The sequence below is a fragment of the Taudactylus pleione genome, unplaced genomic scaffold (assembly GCF_031769625.1).
Source record: "Taudactylus pleione unplaced genomic scaffold, aTauple2 ptg000018l, whole genome shotgun sequence".
Taxonomy (NCBI): Eukaryota; Metazoa; Chordata; class Amphibia; order Anura; family Myobatrachidae; genus Taudactylus; species Taudactylus pleione.
The window spans coordinates 7035930-7063216 of NW_028284420.1; the positions used below are offsets into that span (position 1 = coordinate 7035930).

Below are 27287 nucleotides of genomic sequence, written 5' to 3' on the forward strand. Positions count from 1 at the left end.
CCAGAAATTTTTCGGGCCACCCTGAGTGTCTCCTGCACGCCCCTGTCGCTCTTCAGAAAATTCTGCACCACCAAGTTTATTGTGTGAGCAAAACATGGGACGTGCTGGAATTTGCCCAGATGTAATGCCCGCACAATATTGGTGGCGTTGTTAGATTTCACAAATCTCCAGGAGAGTCTAAGTGGGGTAAGCCACTGGGCGATGATTTCCCTCAGTTTCTCTAAGAGGTTGTCGGCGGTGTGCCTCTTACTGAAACCGGTGATATACAGCGTAGCCTGCCTTGGAACGAGCTGGCGTTTCTGAGATGCTGCTACTGGTGACGCTGCTGTTGTTGCTGCATAAGGTGATACATCTACCCAGTGGGCTGTCACAGTCATATTGTCCTTAGTCTGCCCTGTTCCACTTGTCCACATGTCCGTGGTTAAGTGGACATTGGGTACAACCGCATATTTCAGGACACTTTTTCTGACGTTTCTGTACAGTCTCGGTATCGCCTGCCTAGTGAAGTGGAATCTAGACGGGATTTGGAACCGGGGACACACCTCCATCAATTGTCTAAATCCCACTGCACTAATGGCGGATACCGGACGCACGTCTAACACCAACATAGCAGTCAAGGCCTCAGTTATATGTTTTGCTTCAGGATGACTGCTGTCGTACTTCATCCACCTCGCTAAGGACTGTTGGAGGGTCAATTGTTTAGTAAAAGTAGTGGTCCTACTTCCTCTCTGGGATGATGAACGACTCCCAGCAGCAGCGGCAGCAGTAGGCGTAGCAATGCAGGATCCTCCGGAGGAATCCCGGATAGGAGAGTCAGTCATGCCAGTGACATGGCCTACAGGACTACTTCCGATCCTGACTAAGGAGGAAATTGACGAGGATGGAGTTGACGGTGTGGTTTGCAGGAGCTTGGATACAACAGGGCAACGGGATTTAGGTGTCCCTGGACTGCTTACGGTCTTAGCCAAAGTTTCTGAACTTGACAGTAAGTTTTTATGAACGCGCTGCAGGTGCCGTATAAGGGAGGATGTTCCTAGGTGGTTAACGTCTCTACCCTTACTTATTTCACCTTTACATATGGTAAGACAGTTGTTGTCCGGATTTGGATAGAAATATTGCCAGACCAAAGAGGTGGAATGTTTGGTCTTCTGCCCAGCCATGACCATGATGGGCTTTTTCATCCCACGGACAACAACTGTCTCCCCCGGAGCCTGATTTAAACAAACCACATCACCATCAGAATCCTCCTCGCCAACTTCCTCCTCAGCGCCAGCTACACCAGTATCCTCATCCTGTTGTACTTCAACAGTGACATCAATTTGCATATCAGCAAGTGGACTGTGGGTGCTCCTTTTAGCATTTGCAGGGGGCGTGCAAATGGTGGCAAGAGCCACCTCTTCCCATCCAGTGCGGGGAAGGTCAGGCATTGCAATCGCCACCACACTTGGACTCTCCTTGGGGATTTGTGATATCTTCTTAGAACGCACAGTTCTTCGCTGTGCTTTTGCCAGCTTAACTCGTTTGATTTTTTTTAGTGGGAGGAGGGCTTCCATCGTCATGTGAAGCTGAACCACTAGTCATGAACATATGGAAAGACCTTAGCTGTTCCTTGCCACTCCGTGTCGTAAATGGCATATTGGCAAGTTTACGTTTCTCTTCAGATGATTTAAATGTTTTTTTTAAGGTCTTTTTCCTGAAATTTGTCATTTGGGATTGTATGTGCCCTCTACTATGACATTGGGCATCGGCCTTGGCAGACGATGTTGATGGCATGTTATCGTCTATGTCATGACTAGTGGCAGCAGCTTCAGCACTAGGAGGAAGTGGTTCTTGATCTTTCCCTATTTTTATTTTTATCGGAGAAAGTTTGGTCCTCCATTTATGTTATATTGATATATACGTGCGGCTAAGGCGCACACAAACACAGAAAATAATTTTTTATTTTTGTTGGAGACTAGTGCACTTTGTGGGTTACACCACGCTTGGCACTGCTCCTTTGTTGATGCACGTGCAGCTACAGCCCACACAATTCATAAAGACAGAAAAAAAAGGAATTTTTTATTCTTTGTGGAGCGCACTTTGGGAGTTACACCACCCTTTAACAGACAGACGCACGCTTGGCGCTGCTGCTTTGAGGATGCACGTACAGTGCAGACAATTCACGAACACAGAAGAAAATGTTTTATTTTTGTTGGAGTGCACTTATGGGACACAGGCGCATGCTTGGCGCTGTTCCTTTGTTGATGCACGTGCAGCCACAGTGCACACAATTCACAAACACCGAAAATATTTTTTTATTTTGTTTGGAGTGCACTTTGGGGGTTACAGAACCCTTTAACGGTCAAGCCAGCCGGCCCTTTACTTATGGGACACAGGTGCACGCTTTTTTTTTTTTTTTGCACTTGGGGGGAGCACCCCTGATGGACAGAGTACCCCCTGGACAACACTACAGCACCCCTTTAGGACTGGGACACTGCACAGGACTTTGGAGTGGACACAGCCCCTATGGACAACTGACTGCACAACACAGTCCAGCCAGCCCCTAATGACTTTGGAGGAGTGGACACAGCCCCTATGGACAACAGCAGCGCAGCACAACACTACACTACACAGCCAGCCCTAACTCCCACCCTCCCTCTTCACTGTCCACAGCCGAGTGAGAAAATGGCACAGATGCGGGTACCTTATATAGAATTGAAAACCCACGAGACCCGGAAGGCGGGATGATGACGTTTTGCCTCGATTTCATATCCGAGTCAGGCAGGAGAAGTCGAGCCTGACTCGGATCGGGGGGGGGGTTCGGATTTCAGAAATCCGAACCCACTTACCCCTAGTGTGTGTGTGTGTCTGTATGTGTGTGTGTGTGTATGTATGTATGTGTGTATATATATATATATATATATATGTGTGTGTGTGTGTGTGTGTGTATATATGTGTGTATATGTGTGTATGTGTGTATATGTATATATGTGTGTATATGTATATATGTGTGTATATGTATATATGTGTGTATATGTATATATATGTATATATGTATACATACATACATATGTGTGTATGTATATACAGTCAGGTCCATAAATATTGGGACATTGACAGAATTTTCATATTTTGGCCTCTATTCACCACCACAATGGTTTTTAAATGAAACAAACAAGATGTGCTTTAACTGCAGACTTTCAGATTTAATTTGAGGGTAATTACATCCAAATCGGGTGAATGGTGTAGGAATTACAACAGTTTCAATATGTGCCTCCCACTTTTTAAGGGGCCAAAAGTAATGGGACTATCAACTCAAAAGCTATTTCATAGACAGGTGTGGGCTATTCCCTCGTTATTTCATTATCAATTAAGCAGGTAAAAGGTCTGGAGTTGATTCTAGGTGTGACATTTGCATTTGGAATCAGTCGCTGTCGACTCTCAATATGAGATCCAAAGAGCTGTCACTATCAGAGAAGCAAGCCATCATTAGGCTGAAACATCAAAACAAACCCCTCAGAGATAGCAAAAACATTAGTTGTGGCCAAATCAACTGTTTGGAACATTATTAAAAAGAAAGAACGCATCGGAGAGCTCAGCAACACCAAAAGACCCGGAAGACCACGGAAAACAACTGTGGTGGATGACAGAAGAATTATTTCCCTGGTGAAGAAAAACCCCTTCACAACAGTTGGCCAAATCAAGAACACTCTCCAGGAGGTAGATGTATATGTGTGCAAAGTCAACAATCAAGAGAAGACTTCACAAGAGTGAATATAGAGGGTTCACCACAAGATGCAAACCATTGGTGAGCCACAAAAACAGGAAGACCAGATTAGAGTTTGCCAAACAACATCTAAAAAAGCCATTACAGTTCTGGAACAACATCCTATGGACAGATGAGACAAAGATCAACTTGTACCAGAGTGATGGGAAGAGAAGAGAAGGAAAGGAACTGCTCATGATCCAAAACATACCACCTCATCAGTGAAGCATGGTGGTGGTAGTGTCGTGGCGTGGGCATGTATGGCTGCCAATGGAACTGGTTCCCTTGTATTTATTGATTATGTGACTGCTGACAAAAGCAGCAGAATGAATTCTGAAGTGTTTCGGGCAATATTATATGCTCATAGTCAGTCAAATGCTTCTTAACTCATTGGACGCCGCTTCACAGTGCAGATGGACAATGACCCGAAGCATACTGCAAAAGCAACCAAAGAGTTTTTTAAGGCTAAAAAGTGGAATGTTATGCAATGGCCAAGTCAATCCCCTGACCTGAATCCGATTGAACATGCATTTCACTTGATGAAGACAAAACTGAAGGGAAAATGCCCCAAGAACAAGCAGGAACTGAAGACATTTGCAGTAGAGGCCTGGCAGAGCATCACCAGGGATGAAACCCAGCGTCTGGTGATGTCTATGCGTTCCAGACTTCAGGCTGTAATTGCCTGCAAAGGATTTGCAACAATGTATTAAAAAGTGAAAGTTAGATTTAGGATTGTTTAGTTTGTCCCATTACTTTTGGCCCCTTAAAAAGTGGGAGGCACATATAGAAACCGTTGTAATTCCTACACCGTTCACCTGATTTGGATGTAATTACCCTCAAATTAAATCTGAAAGTCTGCAGTTAAATCACATCTTGTTTGTTTCATTCCAAAGCCTTTGTGGTGGTGAATAGAGGACAAAATATGAAAATTCTGTCAATGTCCCAATATTTATGGACCTGACTGTATATGTATATATGTGTGTGTGTGTGTGTGTGTGTGTGTATATGTATGTATATATATATATATATATATATATATATATATATATATATATATATAGTTGGTTAATTTTACACTAGTCATTTTGCTAGGTCAGAATATTTACCGCCTCCTTTCCTAGAAGATTTAAATTCTTAAAGGCGCACACATCCACTAGCAGACTTCCATTTCTGAATCAGGTATGCTCTGCTTACGACAGACACTAGCTTCAGGGGCTGAAGAGCAGTCCCTCTCGCCCTTCAAAGGACGATGGACGGTACAGGAATCCCGGCTTCCCGTCACAACCTTGGAGCTCAGGGCGATATACAGGGCCTTGTGCCAAACCACACCCCTCCAAGGTCGTCTGGTCAAGGTCTGATCAGACAATGCAGCGACTGTCGCCTATATCAACCATCAAGTTGGCACACGGAGTCCTCAAGCTATGCATCAAGTGGGCAGAACGGTTCCTTCCAGCTCTGTCAGTCTGCCTCCTAGTTGTCTAACCCAAAGATGTAAACTACCTCAGGCATCAGGACGTTTACCCAGGAGAATGCTGTCTTCATCCAGAGGTCTCTACTATTGGACTGCTAGTGCTGCCTGTCCATAGACATGATGGCTTCCCATCAGAATTATAAGCTGACCTGGTACTACTCCAGAACTCAGGGTCCGGGGGCTCTTCTTGTGGATGCGTTGTCCATGAATGTTTCCTCTCTTATCTCTCATGTCCCTGCTGCTTCTGGTCCTCCGCAAGCTAAAGCAAGATAGAATGATGGTGATCCTGGTTGCTCTGGATTAACCGCGTAGTGCATGGTACATGGGCCTCTTACAGATATCTATGGCTCCCACTTGGTGCCGTCCTCTGAGGCTGGATCTACTCTCTTTAGGTCTGTTCTTGCTCCTGAATCTTTCTTGCCTGGCTTCGACACGCCTCCAGAAGGCCAGGGGTTTCTCTGATGCTGTTGTGTGTACGATGCTTTGTGCCAGGAAATCTGTTTCTGTTAAGGGCTCTCGCAGTGTGTGGAGAGCCTACTTCTCTTGGTGTATTCTGAGGATTTGCACCCCGTGGTGTTCCATCTTTCCAGGATTCTGTACTTTCTGCAGGCATAGTTGGATATGGACCCTTCATCAGTCTTCTATTAAGGTTCAAGTTTCTGCCCTCTCTGTTTATATCCAAAGATATATTGTGGTCCTTTCTGCATTGCAGATATTTATCCAGGGAGTTTTCCACGATCAGCCCCCCTTTGTCCCCCTAATTGCCTCTTGGGATCTGGTTTTATTTCATCCGGCCCTTTGACATCCTCACTTTGAGACCTTGTAATTGGTGGACCTCAAATGGCTTACATGTAAACCTTTATTCCTGGCTATCTATCTGGCTCCTAGGGTTTTGGAATTGACTGCCTTGTCTCACAGGTCTTTTCTGATTTTTCACCGTAACAGGGCGGTCCTGCGTACCACTTGGACTTCAAAAGTAGTCTCCCGGTTTCATTAACCATGAAATTGTGGTCCTCTCTTCCTGTTAAGGATAAGGGAGATCCTTCAGGTACTTTGACACGGTGTGGGCTCTCTGTATTAAATTTAACAGGTCAAAGGAATTTTGACGCAGCAGACGATAGCCTTTTGGATTAAAGCTGTCAGGCGTATACTTTGGCGAGCATACTTGTTCTGTAAATGGCTCACTGAACTCTCTGTGGGACCTCCTGGGCAGCATGGTGTATTTCTTTGGTGGAGCAGCTTTGTAGGGCTAATTTGCGGTCCTCCAGCTCACACCTTTTATCAAGTTCTACCATTTTGACACCTTCACCTCCTATGAACACTAGTTTCAGTCCAGAGGTTCCCAAACTCTGTCCTCAAGGCACCCTAACAGTCCAGGTTTTAAGAATATCCATGGATGAGCACAGATGGTTAAATCAACTTGATTGAGGTGCTAATTAAGTTACCTGTACCTAAGCATGGTTATCCTTAAAACCTGGACCAATGGGGTGGCTTGAGGGCCGAGTTTGGGATCCTCTGTTTGTTTGGGAACCTCTGCAATTTTAGGCACCCTGCTAGCCAGATGAGGCCAGCAGAAAAAAGCTCAGAGGGCCAGACCAAATGATTCCGCGGGCCTTAAACAGCCCCCGGGCCTGAGGTTCCCCATCCCTAGTTTAAATAAATGATGCATTCATATTTATAGAAACTATTTTCTCTTGTGTGTCATTCCTTGATTAGTATTGCCATTCTTTGTGGGTAGGTAGTAATACAGCTTAGAACCGTGCAATTCACAAAAAACTGTGCCACTCATTTCAGGAGTTCACCCTGTGCTGCCAACCACTAAGGCGCTGAGCAGTTTTAAGGGTGCAGTCATTCATTGGAAGAATTTAGTGTTTTACATCAAATTCTTTGCATAGGATATCCGTGCTACAGATTTATTGACATCATTGTCTGTCTGTGACCATGTCCTCTGCTGGGTGATGAGGTAGGAAGTGTTTGGTAGTTAATGGTTTTGCCATCCCCTGGACTGAAAGGTCACTCAATAACTTTTGATGACCATTATATAGACTGCATATAGTTAGACTTTTGTAGTCTCTTTACTTGCAAATCACAAGAATGTTATATGAAATTATAAATATATATTCTCTTTTTGATGTGTCAGGCAAATGACATCTGTAAATGCAATGGGTGGAAGAACCCCAACCCACAGACCGCACCCAGGATGGACCTTCAGCAACCTGCAGCCAGCCTGAGTGAGCCATGCCGAAGTTGTGGTCATTCGCTAGGTACAAACTCATCAGTCTGTCTATAAACTTGTCATCTTACAGCAATAATTTCTGTCCCGATGTGCGACTCTGAGGGGACGTTTCATTTGTTTTGTGTGTCACGATAATTAATGGCGCCCAGTGTAGCAATCCAATTGTTTTGGGCGCCCATTAATTGTCGTGCCCAATTAGGGAGGGTTTAGCAGTGTATAGCGGCTAAATCCATCTAAAGTACTGCTAACCACGGACTTTTCACACATTTCCGCTCGTCTCCTCAGGAGGGTCTGAGCAGAAATGCTGGCGGCTTTTCGAGCCTGAACGGAGCAACAATTGAATTGTTCTGTTGGGCACCCAGCACTGACAGCCGCCAGCTCAAACATTTGAATCGCCCACTAAAAGTCCCCACTTTATAATGATATTTTTTTTATATTAGCGCATCTAATAGACATGTCTAATTAAACATAGGGGCATGCATGAAGAATTGTTTCTTGCTTCCCATTTTACCAATAATTCTTTTATAATTTAGCTTATAAATTCATGACTACTCAAAATAAATTCCGAAATAAGTTATGTATCTGAGGCTGAATACATGTAAATAAAGGAGAGAGGAGATACTGATTCATATGGTCACAGTAACAAAACCATAATGCCAATCCACAGGTGAACATGGGTGAGTTCCCAGGGCACAGAAAACGTAGTGTACAGCTGCCATGTAAAAAGAAAAATGGCTCCTGTCACTGTACTTCTAGACCACAAACTAAAAGGTTTATAGACCACCTCCAAATCATAACATATTTTTCAGTCTCTAAATTAGGGTATATATGTACACTGGTCAATGGTAAATAATTGAATTTGAATGTACATGCTTTGAACTGTAGCAGACCACGTGTCACATCTAGAAAACGTCTCTGAAGATGAAATCAATCGTCTGCTGGGCATGGTAGTGGATGTAGAAAACCTCTTCATGTCTGTTCACAAGGAGGAGGACACGGACACCAAACAAGTTTACTTTTACCTGTTTAAGGTGAGATCTGGGTCTGCAGCTTATTACTATTGATCCTGTTGCAGCCATCTTATAGGCATAATTTTCTTTTTTCTTTTTTTTTTTGCGCAGCTTCTAAGAAAATGTATCCTACAGATGATCCGACCAGTGGTAGAAGGCTCTCTAGGAAGTCCACCCTTTGAAAAGCCAAATATTGAACAGGTAATTTAACTAGTGGTTGGAAAGCTTGGCATAATGTAAAAATATTGCAGGTGAAAACGCAGTGTGATCAGACACAAAGTAAAGTAGCCAAGTATTTTGATATATGGTTTTTGCACCGTTAATGCTAAGAGATGCTTTGGCTAAAGCGGTATAGGAACTGGCCAATTGCAGCCCTCTGTCATCTTATCTGACTCTCAGCTTCTTGGATTTTATTTTATAATAACATTGTACTGGTATTTGGCCAGATATAGAATTGAGAGATCTTGCAGGATAGCTAGTAAGATGCCTGAGCACATAATATGCCAGGTGTTCTTATTGGGGGATATTCTGTAGCTGGAGGAATGGAAACTTTGCCTAAAGCTGGGTGCACACTATACAATGTGTGAACCAGCGACGGTGAAATGCAAGGTAACAATACATTGCACGCGCCGTACCCACTGCACAATCTGCTGTACAACTTCGTAATGTGTCGTTCATTTCATTGTCCCATCTGCTGGGCAGAACAGCAGGTGGGACGATGCAATGAACGACCATCGTTAACGACAGATCGGTCGTACACACTATACGATGTGTACGATATATCACTTCGTTCTACGGCAGAACGATATATCGTATAGTTGTGTATACAACATTTAACTAGTCCAGTGTTGGCTAACCTTGACACTCCAGCTGTTGTGGAACTATATATCCCAGCATGCCCTGCCACAGTTTTAGCATGCCCTAATAGCAAAACTGTAGCAGTGCATGCTGGGTTATGTAGTTCCATAACAGCTGGAGTGTCAAGGTTAGCCAACACTGTACTAGTCTGTAGAATGGTCCTTATTTGTAGTAAAAGTTAAATTACAATTTTGTAAACTTTATCTTGTGTCTTTGTAATTTCACTGCAGCTGGAGGGCCACTTGTTTGACTCCCCTGCTGTTATAGAACAGATATAGTGGTAGTTTCACACGGTATGCAGTCAGGAAGACGGCGGACCTAATCCCGACAGCCAGCTTCCCGACTGCTTTATCCCGGCGAGGGTTAAATGACAGGCATCTAAATCCTGTTTACCGACGACGGGAGACCGGCGCCCGGCATCCCGATCAAAGGGATGCCGGGCGCAGCTGCAGATAGCCGCGGGGGGGAGGGTTAGCTTTAGGGCTCCCGGGGGGACTTGGGGTTAGGTTTAGGGCTCCCGGGGGGACTTTGGGTTAGGCATCCCCCCTGGGAGGTCAGGGTTAGGCTAGGGGGGGGGGTTAGGGTTAAGCACTCCCGGGGGGGGGATTTAGAGCTAGGCACCCCCCCCCCCCCCCCCGGGGGACTTGGGTTTAGGTGGCGGGGAAGGGAGGATTAGGGTTAGGCACTGGGGAGAAAGGTTAGGGTTAGGCACCCTAAAGGAGGGTTAGGGTTAGAAATAGGTTAGACAATACCTTCGACGATCGGGATTTCCTCCTCTACTGGCCTCCTGGTGTCGGGATTCCAACTGCCGGCCAGGTGTCCGGCGGTAAATCATACCGCTTCCGTTTCACACATATTTGTGTCGTCTTCTGTAGTGTGTATGTGAAAAGATAACCTTTTATTGCATAGTTATCAATAATTTTACTTTTCTTACATTGGAAAAATGTAGCTGACATGAATGCATAAACCTTCTCTGCTGATTGGGGTCTGTCATGTGATGTTGAAGTGAAAATAGAATTTAGGAGATAAAGGGATTATATAACAAAATTACTATTATTCGACCACTGTGCAGAATAACAGAATGTGTAAGACCCTAATTGAAACGATTGCTATGTATTAGGATATAACCATTTGGTCCTGATACTAAATATTAGCTTGTAATTGTTATGTTGTCCTTGGAACCTTTCCCTAATAGGCTGAAGGTGCCTACACACTTACCGATCTGCACACGATCCCACGATGTGTACGATTTTCCTTGAAACTCCTCCCCGGCAGCTCTGCACACGATTTGGTGTTTAAAAGTGTCCAATTTACAAACGATCTGTCGTGCACCCAGACTTTTTCCAGTGCATTGTGTCCCAGATTGGCAGATCTGCCCTACAGCACGGCAGATCTGACAATGCGATGTACGACCAGCGGGACTCACGATTTGGGAATATTTGACACGATTTGTCGTTTGATGCGTCTGAATCGGCCACATAGTGTAAAATATTGCCAAGTGTGTAGGCACCTTGACAGTCTCTTGATTAATAAACTTGTTTTCCCTTGAGGAGATTTGGAAAACATGACCGGTTAAAGGAGCCTAAAGGCATGTTTGAAAACCAATAAAATAAAAGGAACATGCTACGTATCGAACCCGCGCCTGTGGCACGTTTCCAGCCAGTAAATAACATTGCCCCAAGTAGATGCAGTATTCCTCTAGTTATACGTTGCCTTTTCTATATGGGACATTGTCTAGTAAACTGTGCTTTTATGGCACCCAGTAGCACTTGCATGCGTAGTTCTGACAACTGAAGCTGCGGAAAGGTCTCATGGATATCATGAAAACAGTGTTCTTTCTTTACAGTGTGTAATTACACATAGGATACAAATGTTTCCAGGCTGTGTACCATGATTTTTCATTGATTTTTAAAATTGTGTAAAAGTATAGTTGTTTAATAACAATCTGACCTTTCTTCTTTTTCTTTTATTAATCCATAGGGAGTATTGAATTTTGTGCAGTACAAATTTAGTCACCTGCAGCCAAAAGAACGTCAGACAATGTACGAACTTTCCAAAATGTTTCTTCTCTGTTTAAATTACTGGAAGCTTGAGACCCCTTCACAGTTCCGTCAGAGGTCACAAAGTGAGGATGTAGCAACATATAAGGTTAATTACACTAGGTAAAGTTTTGTGTTATTTGCTTGTTCTTTTCTGTGCATTGTCTACCACTAAAAGTTTCATGTGTTTGGCATTTAACATGCCCAGACCAACATGTGTGCGTAAATGTCATGTGTGCGGTTACCATGCGTTTTCAGAGATATCATACATTGATATGCTTTTTAATATAAATGATCAGAATGTCCTAAAGTATGGTCTCTAAACAACCAACTTGTCAGAATACTTACATTTAGCAGTATGTTAATTCCTTAAAGCTGTGGCTAAGTTTTTATTGTGCAAACAGATATATGCAAATTAGTTGTATATACTGAATAGTCAAATCTAATTACAAATAAGCTGGATGTAGAGTAGAGAGATGCTCTACGTTCTACTTGTACATATGGTGTACATGTGCAGTTACCCAAACAACCATTTAGACATTGGTTTTATTTTGTCTAGCTTGTGCTAGACCAGAATTTATGTTTAAATATAGAACTGGCCTGGCCAACCTGTGGCACTCCAGCTGTCCCAGCATGCTTTACCAGTTGATTGGTGGGAAAGTATGCTGGGACTTCTAGTTTCACATCACTTGGAGAACTACAGGTTTGCCAGGCCTGATATAAATTGACATTACTAGTTTATATTCTATAATAACAATTTTTATTTGTGTGTAAATGTATGTGAATTTTTCTATCATGCCATGGTGGACACTGGGGACTATGGGTTATAGTCGAGCGATGAGGCTGGGCACCAAGTAGTTCACTTCAAAAGCTGCAGCACAGGCTGCGCCTCCTCTGTAGCCTGCCTGAACCCTGGAGCTTCGTTTTTCCTTCTTGCCTACAAGGATAGGGCACGTTAGCCTTTTCATCAGGACTGTACATTAACAAACAAACGTGAAAACACAAAAGTGCTTACCTTTTATAAAGGAGTGAATGAGCCAGGTTGTTGCAGCGCTGGACGTCCTGGTAGCACGGCCAGCGTTACATCCGGCGGAAGCAGGGGGATCCAAGCTCGTCGCCTAGCAACCGCGGACTGTCGACGAGCTGTGTCATCAGGTAGCATGGCACTGCAACAATGTGTACCAAATGATGAAACAAATGTAGATAACTGTACAGAATAAATAAGTGAATCAAACATAATATATGTGAATATGTAGTGAAATATTAAAATATATATGCAAATCAGGATCAAATAAGACTAGGTGTATACAGTCAGGTGCATAAATATTGGGACATTGACAGAATTTTCATATTTTGGCCTCTATTCACCACCACAATGGCTTTGAAATGAAACAAACAAGATGTGCTTTATTTGCAGACTTTCAGATTTAATTTGAGGGTAATTACATCCAAATCAGGTGAACGGTGTAGGAATTACAACGGTTTCTATATTTGCCTCCCTTCTGTCAATGTCCCAATATTTATGCACCTGACTGTATGTATGTGTAAAAACATAGATAATGACTGAAATAATTCACTGACTTTGAGAAAATGTATATCAACATATCGCTAACAAATTGGTATACAGTGATAAAGACATTCTAAAATGACCGACAGATATTCATATCATATATTATCATGTCACTGGCTCTAATGCAAAGAGAAAAAAAAACAGAGAGAGAGAAAAACAACAGTAAACAAAACATTGGTTATGGATAAATATGAAACATAACCTCTACCTATCAGCAGAGCAAATGGAGGGATTTAAAGGACTAAGATAATAAGAAACTATTCCACACGTTTTTTTCGTTGAGACCTCATGGAGTTATAGGGCCAAATGTAATAGGGTGAGAGTTTAGCAGTAAACTCTCACATTGGTTGAGTTTTATCTTCAAAATGGGAAAACATCTGAATGAGATTTTAAATCCTGAGAGTTTTTCATGTCTAAAAAAACATGCAAGTTCACTCTGTTACTTTGTTTTTGGACTTTATTACATTGGCAAAGTTTAAAAAGTGTCAGAAACTCTCACTTTTCTAAACTCTCACCCTATTACATTTGGCCCATAGTGTCAAGTGTCTGTATCCACTTAGCTTCACACAGACTCGGGACCTCCTTCAGAGGCAGTCGCAAGAAGCGATCGCTCTCTCTGAATGAGGGCAGCTGCTTCCTTTTTTTTGGTGCGGCCTGGTCGCCATCTAAGCTGTGGGTTACCACCCACAGCTTAGCTAGCGACCAGGGTGATGGTCGCGATGGTTATCACCATTGCGACCTTCGGGGCTTGCGACCAGACCCTAAGGTTGGGTCTGGGCACTCGCAAGCCCCAGGGAGCTTTCTGCTCTGATGGAGCAGGATGCTCCCCACTGATATCACTGATGTCAGTGCGGCCGCCCACAAAACGGTAGATGTTCCTGAAGGAACACTTCCATTTGGAAACCACCCCCCGGCCTGCCCACAAAAAGGGGCGAGCTGTCGATCAACATCGACAGCCGCCCCTTTTGTAGCGAGCTCCGGAGCGAGAGTTTCGCGTGCACAAGGTTTCCCATCGACCCGGTTGCGAGTACATCTGTGCTTGCGACTGGGTCTGAGTGACCCCCTCAGTCTTTCCGCTCGATCTCCACCATGGATATCAACAGGAATGTGGTCCACAAGCTTGTATTTCAAGCTAGATAACTACTGACCTGCAAGTTTGAAATTTCTAGCAATGGGCTGTTCCATATTCTTTCCAATTAAGGCTGCCCCAATCGCTGACCTGTGCAAGGCCATGCGTTCTCTGAAGGTGCTTGTGGTTTGTCCCACATAGTACAGGCCACAAGGACATATAATAATGTATATAACAAATTGTGACGTGCACGACAGAACATGTCTGATGGGGAATTTTTATCCAGTATGTGGGTGTTTAAAGTAATGTCCGATCTCCATATACAGGTTGAGTCTCCCATATCCAAATATTCCAAAATATGGAATATTAAGAAATATGCAATATTTTTAGCATGACTGAGATAGTGAAACCTTTGCTTTCTGATGGTTCAGTGTACACAAACTTTGTTTAAAGCACAAAATTAATAAAATACAGTATAAAATAACCTTCAGACTGTGTATAAGGTGTAGATGAAACAAATGAATTTCATGTATGTACACAAACTTTATTTATTTATTTTTTTTGCACAAAATTATTAAAAATATTGTATAAAATCACCTGCAGGCTGTGTATAAGGTGTATATAACACATAAATGTATTCTGTGTTTAGATTTGGGTCCCTTTCTCAAGATCTCATTATGGTATGCAAATATTTAAAAATACGGAATATTACGATATCCAAAATACCCCTGGTCCCAAGCATTTTGGATATGGGAGACTCAACCTGTAATTGCAATGTGTACACGATACGCATTTGTAACAACCTGATTATTTTAATTTTTTTTGTATAAAAGGTAACTGACCTATTGGTTTGGAGATAACAATTGTTTTCATTCCAAAATTAACAGAGAAAAGAACAATCAGTTTTGTTAGGTGCTCTCAGATCCTTTAAAAAAAAATAATTATATGTATACACACACACACTTTTTTATTGGGTATACATTAAAAAAAAAACAAAAAAAAAAAAACAGCATCCTCTGGTCTATACAGTCAGGTGCATAAATATTGGGACATTGACAGAATTTTCATATTTTGGCCTCTATTCACCACCACAATGGCTTTGAAATGAAACAAACAAGATGTGCTTTAACTGCAGACTTTCAGATTTAATTTGAGGGTAATTACATCCAAATCAGGTGAACGGTGTAGGAATTGCAACGGTTTCTATATGTGCCACCAACTTTTTAAGGGGCCAAAAGTAATGAGACAAACTAAACAATCCTAAATCTAACTTTCACTTTTTAATACTTTGTTGCAAATCCTTTGCAGGCAATTACAGCCTGAAGTCTGGAACGCATAGACATCACCAGACGCTGGGTTTCATCCCTGGTGATGCTCTGCCAGGCCTCTACTGCAAATGTCTTCAGTTCCTGCTTGTTCTTGGGGCATTTTCCCTTCAGTTTTGTCTTCATCAAGTGAAATGCATGCTCAATCGGATTCAGGTCAGGGGATTGACTTGGCCATTGCATACATTCCACTTTTTAGCCTTAAAACACTCTTTGGTTGCTTTTGCAGTATGCTTCGGGTCATTGTCCATCTGCACTGTGAAGCGCCGTCCAATGAGTTCTGAAGCATTTGACTGAATATGAGCATATATAATATTGCCCAAAACACTTCATAATTCATTCTGCTGCTTTTGTCAGCAGTCACATCATCAATAAATACAAGGGAACCAGTTCCATTGGCAGCCATACATGCCCACACCATGACACTACCCCCACCATGCTTCACTGATGAGGTGGTATGTTTTGGATCATGAGCAGTTCCTTTCCTTCTCCATACTCTTCTCTTCCCATCACTCTGGTAGAAGTTGATCTTTGTCTCATCTGTCCATAGGATGTTGTTCCAGAACTGTAATGGCTTTTTTAGATGTTGTTTGGCCAACTCTAATCTGGTCTTCCTGTTTTTGAGGCTCACCAATGGTTTACATCTTGTGGTGAACCCTCTATATTCACTATTGTGAAGTCTTCTCTTGATTGTTGACTTTGCACACATATACACCTACCTCCTGGAGAGTGTTCTTGATTTCGCCAACTGTTGTGAAGGGGTTTTTCATCCACCACAGTTGTTTTCCGTGGTCTTCCGGATCTTTTGGTGTTGCTGAGCTCTCCAGTGCGTTCTTTCTCTTTAAGAATGTTCCAAACAGTTGATTTGGCCACACCTAATGTTTTTGCTATCTCTCTGATGGGTTTGTTTTGATATTTCAGCCTAATGATGGCTTGCTTCACTGATAGTGACAGCTCTTTGGATCTCATAGACCTTTTACCTGCTTAATTGATAATGAAATAACGAGGGAATAGCCCACACCTGTCCATGAAATAGCTTTTGAGTTGATAGTCCCATTACTTTTGGCCCCTTAAAAAGTGGGAGGCACATATTGAAACTGTTGTAATTCCTACACCGTTCACCTGATTTGGATGTAATTACCCTCAAATTAAATCTGAAAGTCTGCAGTTAAAGCACATCTTGTTTGTTTCATTTCAAAGCCATTGTGATGGTGAATAGAGGCCAAAATATGAAAAGTCTGTCAATGTCCCAATATTTATGCACCTGACTGTATGTGGTAATAAGAGTACTAATGTCCTATATTTTTATAAGAATTATGTCCTTAAATAAGGTCATCAAGCGATATATAGTATGAAAAATATATTTACTTATAATCTTAGTCCTTTTAAATCCCTCTATTTGCTCTGCTGATACGTAGAGGTTCTATTTCATAATTATCCATAACCAATGTTTTGTTTTCCGTCGTCTTTATTTATTTATTTTTTGCATTTGAGCCGGTGACATAATATATGATATGCATATCTGTCGGTCATTTTAGAATGTCTTTATCACTATATACCGATTTGTTAGCGATATGATGTTGATATACATTTTCTCAGTCAGTGAATTATTTCAGTCATTATCTATGTTTTAACACATAAAGATACACTTAGTCTTATTTGATCCTGATTTGCATATATATTTTAATAGTATTTCACCACATATTCACAATTACACATATATTATGTTCGACATATTCACTTATTCTGTACGCAGTTATCTACATTTGTTTCATCATTTGGTACACATTGTTGCAGTGGCGTGCCTCCTGATGCAGCTCGCCGGGCGTCTGCGGTTGCTAGGCAACGAGGTTTGATCCCCCTGCTTCCGCTGGGTGTCCCGCTGGCCTTGCTACTGGGACGTCCAGCGCTGCAACAACCTGGCTCATTCACTTGTTGATTCCTCTTGTATTTTCACATTTGTTTGTTAATGTACAGTCCTGATGAAAAGATCTTAGGACCTTGAAATGTTAACTATATCTGTACTTATGCTTTGATTATTTAAACACATTTGAAAACCATTGGAGTTAGGAGTGCCACCTAATTTTTTCCTTACAATTGTGGTGCTGCCATGCATCGCTATAGGAATCTCTTGCCTACATGATTCTAGGAGGGCACCCTACTTTACAGAGTTTGTCCTAAGCGCCGAACAGAGGAGTATGTGTGTGTATATGTGTGTGTGTGTATATGTGTGTGTATGTATATGTATATATGTATATATGTATATATATATATATATATATATATATATATATATATATATATATATATATATATATATATATATATACACACACAACACACACGCTATAATATTGCAGTCAGCGGCTCTTGCTATCGCTGACCGCTCCGGACACCCCGCTGACCTCACTGCCAGGGACACCAGCCACCTCCTCTGCACACTGGAGAGCTGTGGCCGCGGACAGGTACATGTAAGGAGCTCATGGTAATCGGGAGCCGGCACTATAGCGGCGATACTGCTGGCGGGTGGAGGCAGTCGCCGGTGGTCCTGGATAGCGGGCCACAGTCATCTCTGTGCCACCACTAGACCACCAAGGACAACGTGCTTACAGGGTGGCCATTTTGGGTAGCAAGGTACCTGAGCGGTTTCCAGGAGGGGGTGGAGCGGTCCCGGTCTCTCAACCCTCATTCCTCTTGACTGGCCCTGTTCTGGGATTCCTGCCAAGAGGCTCCTCTCCCCTCCCACTAGTTAGTCTGGTGGCCATTTTACTAATATTGAGCCTGCCTGCTCAGAGAGTGGTCGGGTGCCTCCTCTATATCTCACTGTCCTGCTGTCCGGTTACATATGTTCCTTTCTCCACCTCATTCATTCATTGTGTGAGCACTGAAATGAGCATTGATTCTTCTACGTTTGTTGTTTTTTTTTACTGTCTCTTACTTTCCTTAAGGAAGTAATCTGCCTACTTAGAGTTTATACTGTAGTTTCTGCAATTTAACTTTCTGCTACCTTTTTTTATTTTTCTGTAACTTCCTAGTAGGGATTATTTAGTTTTTTTTCCTGCTTATTCTGCAGTAAATCACCTTCACTATTTAGGGCATAATGTGCAGACAACAGTTCCTTAGCCCACATATTTATTTGTGGTCTGTATTCCGTGCTCTTGCCCTTACTCAACCTAGTTTGTTTTGCTCAGTGTTGAAGTGTTTCCCTTCTAAGTGCAGCTATGTCTGCTAAGGGATCCTCGGCCAAATCCTCCCAAAGGGAGAGGGGGGCTCCTTTGTTGCATGCCTATACATGCACCTCTTGCAAGGAAAATGATTCCTCTGCAGTGCAAAACCATGCTGGCCTGTGTGAGTGCTGCTCTGCACCACCAGGAGGGTCTGTCCATGAGATGGCACACCAACAGGAGCCCTGGCCATTAAAGACTTAGCTTCACAGCTGGCGGTTTCTCGGCTTCCACAGCCCTCAGTAACCACACATGACCAATTTAGCGGTCAGACCATAATTGGATCCCATACCACTGCCTCCCTCCGAACCGGCCTGGTCACACACGAACAAATAGTTCTTGGTTTCCAAGTGCATCTCCTCTTTCTATCCGCTCCCGGAGGAAGACAACAAGAAGTGGGAGGCCCCGCCTCCTGTGGACACCCATATTGCAAGGTTGGTGAAGTCCACTACTCTTCCTATTCCGGACCTGACGGATAGAAAATTGGAACAGTCTTTGAAGTCTGTTTTTGCTAATGCAGGGGCAGCCGTTCGCCCAGCTTTAGCTTCGGCTTGGGTTGCCAAGGCCATTGGTAGCTGGGCGGATTCTTTGGACGAGGGCTTCCGTTCTGGTTCTCATCGGACCGATCTCACTATTGTCAACAATATCGGAGAGGCCAGTACATACTTGGCTAAGGCGACCCTTGATTCCTGCATTAAGATTTTGGCTGTATCTGCTAGGCGATCATTATGGCTCCGGTCTTGGCTTGCTGATAATGATTCCAGAAAAACCTTAGAAGCCATTCTGTTTTCGGGGGACGTTCCAGAGTGCAGTCTTCTGGCTCCAAACCCTGCCAGTCCTGGTCCGGTCGCCGCAAGCTCCCAAGGCACCAGACAAACCTTCAGCCTGATGGGGCGAGCGGCCTTCTCATGTTCTTCACCGATGCATGGAGGAGTACGACATCCGATTTCTGGGTTCAGGATGTTGCATCCCGAGGCTGCTCCCTCAGCTTCACAAGGCTCCTATTGGTGCAATTTTTTTCAACCACCCTTCCCCTAGACGTCAAAAGAGCAGCTTCTCTCTTATGGCGGCTGGAGTAGTAGTCCCAGTCGTCGTCTCCCCCCCTCAGGGGGAACAGACTTTTACTCTAATCTATTTCAGAAACCTGATGGGTCCTGCCACCCGATTCTCAACCTGAAGAAGTTCAACTTGTTTCTCAGGGTTCTCTGGTCCAGGGTGGAGTCTCCCCGGTCAATCATGAAAGCAATGCAACCGGGAGATTTCATGGCATCCCTGGACATTCAGGACCGCCTACCTTCATAACCCGATAAGGGGAGATCATCAGCGCTGTTCAGTCCAACCATTTCCAGTTTTTGGGCATTACCTTTTTGGCCTTTCGACCACACCACGTGTTTTCACAAAGGTCATGGCTGTCATGGTGGCTCATCTTCGCCTATCGGGAGTTTGAATTCTTCTGTATCTGGACGACCTTCTCCTGCTAGCTCAATCTCAGGAAACGCTAACTGAGCACATCCATTTGACCCTGGACCTACTACAGTCTCATGGATGGATAATCAATTGGCGCCCTCTCAGAACGTTACACTTAGGGGCCCAAAAGAGTTTTTCTTCCCAGGAGCAAGTTAATCTCCTTTCTGACTCTCATACAGCAGTTTTTTTAAATCGGCGCAGGGTATCCATTCGCCTTTTTGTATGAGGGTTCTCTGCAAGATGGTCTCTTGTTTCGACATAGTTGATATGTGCAATTCCTCTCCAGAACACTACAGTTGGAGCTCCTACGCAGATGGAATCGTTCTCCCCTACACGTCACTCACACGATGGCACTGCCCAGAGACTCCAAGCCTCTCGCCACAACAAGGGTCGTACTTTTCTAATCCAGGACTGGGTTCTCATGACAACAGATGCCAGCCTGCACGGCTGGAGAGCTGTCGCTAGGAACCACTCCATTCAGGTGGTCCCTTCTGGAAGCAAAGCTACCTATTTATGTTTTGGAACTGCGTGCAGTTTTCCGGGCCCTCTGCCAGGCAAAGCCTCTCTTGCAGCACAAGCCTGTGAAGGTCCAGTCCGACGAGACCGCGGTCGTGTACACCAACTATCAGGGCAGCACCAGAAGCGCCGTTGCCATCAGGAAAGTCACACCCATTGTCCAGTTAGGCGAAGAATTCCTTGCACGCGGTATTCATTCTGGGAGTTCTGAACTGGGAGGCAGATTTCATCAGCAGACGGGAGGTACACTCAGGTGAGTGGTCCCTCCACCCTGCAGTGTTCCAGATGCTCACTCGTTGCTGGGGTCTTCACAATCGGTCAATAGCGCCTCCGTGGCATTTGCCTCTGAGGTCGAATCTCCCAGGGCCTGTGCCTCTACCCTCATCTAACACACCTAGCTATGATGGAGTGGCTATTGAGAGGTCAATTTTAAAATTGAGGTTTTTTTTTGTTTGTCTATTATCCAAACCATGCTAGAAAGCCTTTTACAGCTAAGATTTATTAGAGTTTGGAACTCTTATTTCCAGTGGTGTTTCTCTAGTCGCTTGGATCCTTTTTGCTTATTGGTTTTCCAGACTTTTGGCCTTTTTGCAGGCGGGCTTGGACTTAGGTCTTCGTTTTAGTGTCCCTCAAGGTACAAGTGTCCGCACGATCTGTTTTTCTAGCGCAAGGTGGCACGCTCACCGGCTATCCAGACTTCTTTGCAAGGGGTCCTTCACATCCAGTCTCCCCCTTGTTCCTCCTGTTAAACCTTGGGACCCTACCCTGATTTTGAATATTCTCAGGAACGATCCTTTTGAACCGTTATCATCCATTGACCTTACTTTGAAAACTATGTTCTTACTGGCTATCGCCTCTGCCTGCTGAGTCTCAGACCTGGGCGCGTTATCCTATAGGGAACCATTTCTTATTTTCCATTCAGACAGGGCTGTACTTCGCACATACCTACTGAAGCTGAAGGTTGTCTCCAGGTTTCATATTAACCAGGAGATTGTGGTTCCCTCCCTTTCGATTTCTGACTCTCCACTCCATGCGGTCGCTAGACGGGGACCGAGCTCTTCGGGTTTGTGTTCACTGAACAACAGAATTCAATCGGTCGGATTCGCTTTTTGTCTTATATGATGCGTGTAAGCGTGGCTGGCCGGCCTCTAAGCAGTCTTTGGCTCGTTGAATACGCTTTAATATTAGTTAAGCATATCTCTCGGCTCAGAAGCCTTTTCCACCTTCCATCAGAGCTCATTCCACTAGATCCTCATGGGCGGCTCACTGTGGGTGCCTCTGCAGAGCAGCTCTGTCATGCTGCTACTTGGTCTTCAGCTAACACGTTCATTAAATTTTATAGATTTGACACCTTCGTCAAGGCCAATGCGGCTTTTGGGCAAAGGGTCCTTTCTGCAGCGCAGGAACATTCCCTCCCTTAAGAGACCGCTTTCAGACGTCCCACAGTCCCCAGTGTCCACCATGGCATGATAGAAAAAAAATGGATTTTTGTCTTACCTGGTAAAATCCTTTTTTCTGAATCCATAGTGGACACTGGACGCCCACCCTCACACCCCCGGCTGGCTAAGGGGGTTGTTATTTCTGCCGCTCTCTGCCAGTGTCATGGTGCACCTGGTTTTATGAGTATGTGCCGGTTTTCTATCCTTGGGGCTTGTTAAGTCAAACTGAGCTCCAGAGTTCAGACGGGCTATAGAGGAGGTGGAGCCTGTACTACAGCTTTTGATTTTTGATTTGATGCCCAGCCTCAGCGCTCCACTATAACCCACAGTCCCCAGTGTCCACCATGGATTCAGAGAACAGGATTTAACCAGGTAAGACAAAAATCCAGTAATTTCAGGCTTTTGAACTATTCAGAGAAGACCAATAACTGGTTCCTTGTTGCAGATGGTTGTGTTATTGCCATGTCCCTCAGAGCTGTGACAGCCTACCCCGATATGAAACCACACATGTGTTTGGCAGGAGCCTACTCCGCTCTATCTTCACTGTAACACGCAGACAACTGCTGGAAAAGTTCAGGGTGGAAAAGGATAAATTGGTTCCAGAGAAGAGGACACTTATTCTCACGCACTTTCCCAAGTGAGTATATGTAATTGATCAGTCTAGATCCACTGTAGGCCACACGCTGGACTTGCATTATGTACCTGTCATTTATGTTATGTATTACCAGCTTTCATTCTGTTCACCTTCCTGGTACAAACATAGGGGTCAGACTGGTAAACTTTAACATGCGAATACAAGAGTAGAAGAAAAACATTTGGAAACCCAGATGTAGGCTCCACTGTAAATATATATTTTTTTGTGTAGGTTTCTTTCTATGTTAGAAGAAGAGATCTATGGTGAAACCTCTCCCATCTGGGAAGCTGATTTTACAGTCCCTAACACAGAAGGTCCTCCACTAGTGTCTCGTCCAGGTAGATTATAAACCGGTTGAATAATGTGTTTAAATCAGTTCATTTTTTTTTTTTTTTTTATCTACTGCAAGCCAAGATTGAAAAAAATATCAGTATGACGGATCATATTTTTACAAAACAATAAAGCTCTACATATGAAACTGGCTTTTATCACTAACCGTTCCCAACAGTAGCTTCAAGAAATAATTTAAGGGTTCAAGGCATTAAACCATTAAGGCGTTATGCGCTTATACACACCATTGTGTATCACTGTGCTTTGTTGATGCGTAAGAGCTGATGTTGGGGAACTGAAAAAATCTGTGTGATTTATGAGGAACCAGTCTTATGGGGACTTTCCTTTCATATACAAATGACAAAAGTAGTGTATAATACAGCTGGTGAGGTCTTGCCCTTCAGCTGATTTATGCTTCAGATAAACATGTCAAGCCTGCACTTCTGTTTTTAATATGCCAGTGTTTATCATTTAGCTATATAAAGCCTGTTTTCTCATGTAAGGTGGGTATACACTAATAGATATACAAACGAGAGCATGATTACGAGAGTCGTGCTCTTGTTTGTATATCTAGTGATGTACCTAGACTGAACGTTCACTCTGGCATGCGCATTGCTGGTCGCTTCCGAACAAAATATGCCTGGTGCATGAGCGATTTGCAAGCGATTACACGATAACGACGTCATCGTGCAAACGCTTGGTTAAATCGCTAGGTGGATATCCCCCTTTACTACATGGGACTACAACAATTTTGGGCATATTCTGTCAAGGTGGGCTTTTTACTATGTAACCTTTTCTTTTTAATTAAGGTAAGATGACCATAGAACAGTGAGACCTCATCAGCTGTATTTCATCGCACTCTTACTGTTTGGATAGTGAAAGGGACATTTTCAATTCCTAATAAGTTTGAATGAACATATAATATTGAGGAGCAGTGTCAGTTTCCATAAGACTGGTTCAACTTACTTTTACTTTGCACCATAACTCTGTGTTTTAAGTGATCTTTCCGTTTTAAACTGAAGTATATAGGAGTTTTAATAATGTTTAAATAATTTTTGGGATTGCTGACATCTCTGTCATATTGCTAGCTGCAGTGAATACTATCACCACCCCCAGTACGCCACTCTTCAGCAGCAACCTAAACAACAGCTCATCCTTAACATCCAATGGGGACGCTGGGATTTCTGAACCCATGCCAGGTAATTTATTTGCTACAAATTATCGGCACCTTAACCATTTATATGTTAATATTTATAGTGTTTATGCTGTGTACAGGGATTACATTTTCATATTTATTGCAGACGTGTTCTACTGCTGCATTACTATGTTTGTTTATTTTACACAGGAGAAAAAAGGAAACTCTCGGATAGTATGACCCTGGAGGATGCTAAAAGAATTCGTGTGATGGGCGATATACCCATGGAGCTGGTTAATGAGGTCATGCTAACTATTACAGACCCTGCTGCCATGCTGGGCCCAGATGTAAGGATAATGCTGATCACTGATTTAAATGCTGTTCTTACACATTCTCTTGGCTATGTTATCTTGTGCATTTTTATTTTTTTTTTGTTTTTTTACAGATTTGTTTTTTTTATTTAAAATTTTAAACATTCATTATGTTAACTTTTAAAATTTGTGTACACTTCTCTATCATTGTTGGATGCATTCACAATGGAAGTGCTCTCTTGTTTCTGCCTCTTCATCCTGTCACAGACCAGCTTATTATCTGCTAATGCTGCCCGAGATGAAACTGCTCGCCTAGAAGAGCGAAGAGGAATCATCGAGTTTCATGTGATTGGAAACTCTCTGTCTCAGAAGTCTAACAAGAAGATCCTCATGTGGCTTGTTGGGTTACAGAATGTGTTCTCCCATCAACTTCCTAGAATGCCCAAAGAATACATCACCCGGCTCGTGTTTGATCCGTATGTCCAATTTCTGACTTTTATCATATTTGTTTATTTAGTTGTAATGTACTATTCCATGTTTTAAAAAAATGTATTAAAGCCATTTTCCAACTCCGTGGCAGTGTGTAAAGTGGGCTGCTATTGGTCTAAAAGCAAATATTACAAAACTTATTATGGTTATGCTTGCTGCAGTATTATAGATCTGTCTGTGCAAAGAGCTATAAACTGTTCTCACTCAGATGTTTGCGCTGCCATAAAGTGAGGAACGGTAAAGAACCCCTTCTCCCTTGCTAAAACTCAGTGGTAGGAAAAAAGACTACATTTTGTTGCTGAGGAGACTAGTACCAGAAAACAAGTTCAAAGGATACCGTTAAAGATTAAATAAAAAATATATAGAGTACTTAATATTACATATTATAATATTAATTAATATAAAAAATATTTTAATCATACATGTTCTCCATTATTTTTTTTTTTGTTCAATTTATTTTACCGTAATCATCAATATTCCTGCCTCCACCAGGTTCATGATGATCATGGTCCTGAAACTCCATTCTCCACCCTCTGCATTAAATACTTTCTAAATATTGTTGTTGTTTTTTTTATTATTTTACAATGGGTTTTTTTTTGTTTTTTTTTCTGTAAAATTTAAAAACTGAAAATATTTACTATTTTTATATATAATGTTTACTTACTGTATAGCCCATCTGAAACATTTCATTACTTTTAAACTAAGGGGCCAATCCAATTAGCCTTGAGTGTGTGCGGCCATATGCCGCACGTATGGTAACTCTGGACTTTATGATTTTTTTCGCAGCATACAGAAAATGTGCGAATCCAGCTTGAGATGAGAGCATGAGTTCCTTTGCCAGCGTTTCTACGCAGTTACAATGGCAACTCTGTCCTCTTCACGGTTAATCGGATTGACCCCTAAGTGACCAAGGAATTGAGCACTCTGTCACTGGGCTGCCTAGTGCAGACATTTTTAAAGAAATGTTTCTATTTCTGTACTTTCTCTTTCTTCAATGCTCGGGGACACTGGACCATGGGTTGTAGATGGGACCGCAAGGAGCTGGCACTTAACTAAACCTGTAGCTTTAACCCTAAGCTTTTCTTCTCTGCAACCCCATCATGCCAGTGTAGAATAAGTCACTTGGGAGTTAGACACAATTTGGGAGGGCTGCCTTTGTAGTTAGTTAATTTTTTTCTTTTATTTTCTAATGGGATCTTCACTTTGTCCTCTCAGCTCTTAAGCAGGCTCCCTTTGAGCCTTTGTATCTGAGCCTTAAATTCGTCACGTGGAAATTTGTTTTTCCTTTTGGCCTTTGCTTCAGCTTGGCGGGTTTCAGAGTTGGGGGCCTTGCCTGGCTCTGTTGGACGTCGTCCATGCACTGTGGAGCTACTCGCTGCCCTCCGTCGTACAGATTCCCTACTGGTTCTTTACGACTCTTAAAAACTTGGCTGGCCAGCTACGAAGCGGACCATCTATCGGGTCTATTCTGATGCGGGACGACCGGCACCTACCAGGGTGTCGGCTCATTCCACTCGTACGGTGGCGACCTCCTAGGTGGCGCGCCACGGGGCTTTGGCTGAACAGGTCTACTGCTCAGCTACCTGGTCCTCTGTCCACACGTTCGCTCGGTTTTACAGGTTTCATGTTTTTCCAGTGACTCCCAATTTGGGTGTATAGTTCTTCGGTCAGGAAGCCTTGAGCGTTCCCTCCCCTGGGGGTGACTGTTGAACGTCCCATGGTCCAGTGTCTGCCAACATTGAAGAAAGAGAAAAGAAGATTTTTGGATACTCCCCTTTACTCTGATTCATGCTGTGGGACACTGCGTTCCCTCCCTCACTCTGTCATGTTGCGTTTCACTGGGTTACTGCTTCTCCTTACCAGGCACTTTTGAATTTGTACTGGCGTGATGGGGTTGCAGAGGGGAGGAGCTTAGGGTTAAAGCTACAAGTTTAGTTAAGTGCCACCTTCTGCAGTCCCATCTACAACCCAAGTTCCAGTGTTCCAGAGCATGGCTACTTCTGAGCTTGTAGCAGAGCTCATACCAACTGTGTCCTTACGCAGGAGTGTGTGTGTAACATATTCATGGAAGAAGTCAGAGAGTTAATGTATTCTCAATGGTGAGGTTCATTTTTAAGAGGGTGTTTTTTTTTTTTGTTTTTTTTTTTATACAGGAAACACAAAACTCTGGCTCTCATTAAAGATGGCCGTGTTATTGGGGGTATATGCTTCAGAATGTTCCCCACTCAAGGCTTTACAGAGATCGTATTCTGCGCAGTGACTTCAAATGAGCAAGTCAAGGTCTGTGTAAACTTTTAAGGTTCTTTGTTACCACAAATACTTGTATGCCATTTTTTATTTTTATTCTCCAGAAGATATTTAAGTTTAAGAGAAATGTTTTTGGAAAGGTTATAGCCTTTGGAAGAGACATACAAGGGTT

At 43.1% G+C, this 27287-nt stretch overlaps 1 protein-coding gene across 1 annotated transcript in view; it reads left to right on the forward strand.

The window, feature by feature from the left end:
* Nucleotides 1-27287, forward strand: part of KAT2A (lysine acetyltransferase 2A) — an 85832-nt gene that overhangs the window by 21568 nt on the left and 36977 nt on the right. Inside the window, exons 2-11 of the mRNA XM_088442467.1 lie at nt 7357-7480; nt 8338-8483; nt 8574-8663; nt 11301-11482; nt 22415-22606; nt 22835-22941; nt 24022-24132; nt 24279-24415; nt 24647-24855; nt 27022-27148. Coding sequence (XP_088298593.1) covers nt 7357-7480; nt 8338-8483; nt 8574-8663; nt 11301-11482; nt 22415-22606; nt 22835-22941; nt 24022-24132; nt 24279-24415; nt 24647-24855; nt 27022-27148 — 1425 coding nt within the window. The remainder of the gene's footprint in view (nt 1-7356; nt 7481-8337; nt 8484-8573; nt 8664-11300; nt 11483-22414; nt 22607-22834; nt 22942-24021; nt 24133-24278; nt 24416-24646; nt 24856-27021; nt 27149-27287) is intronic.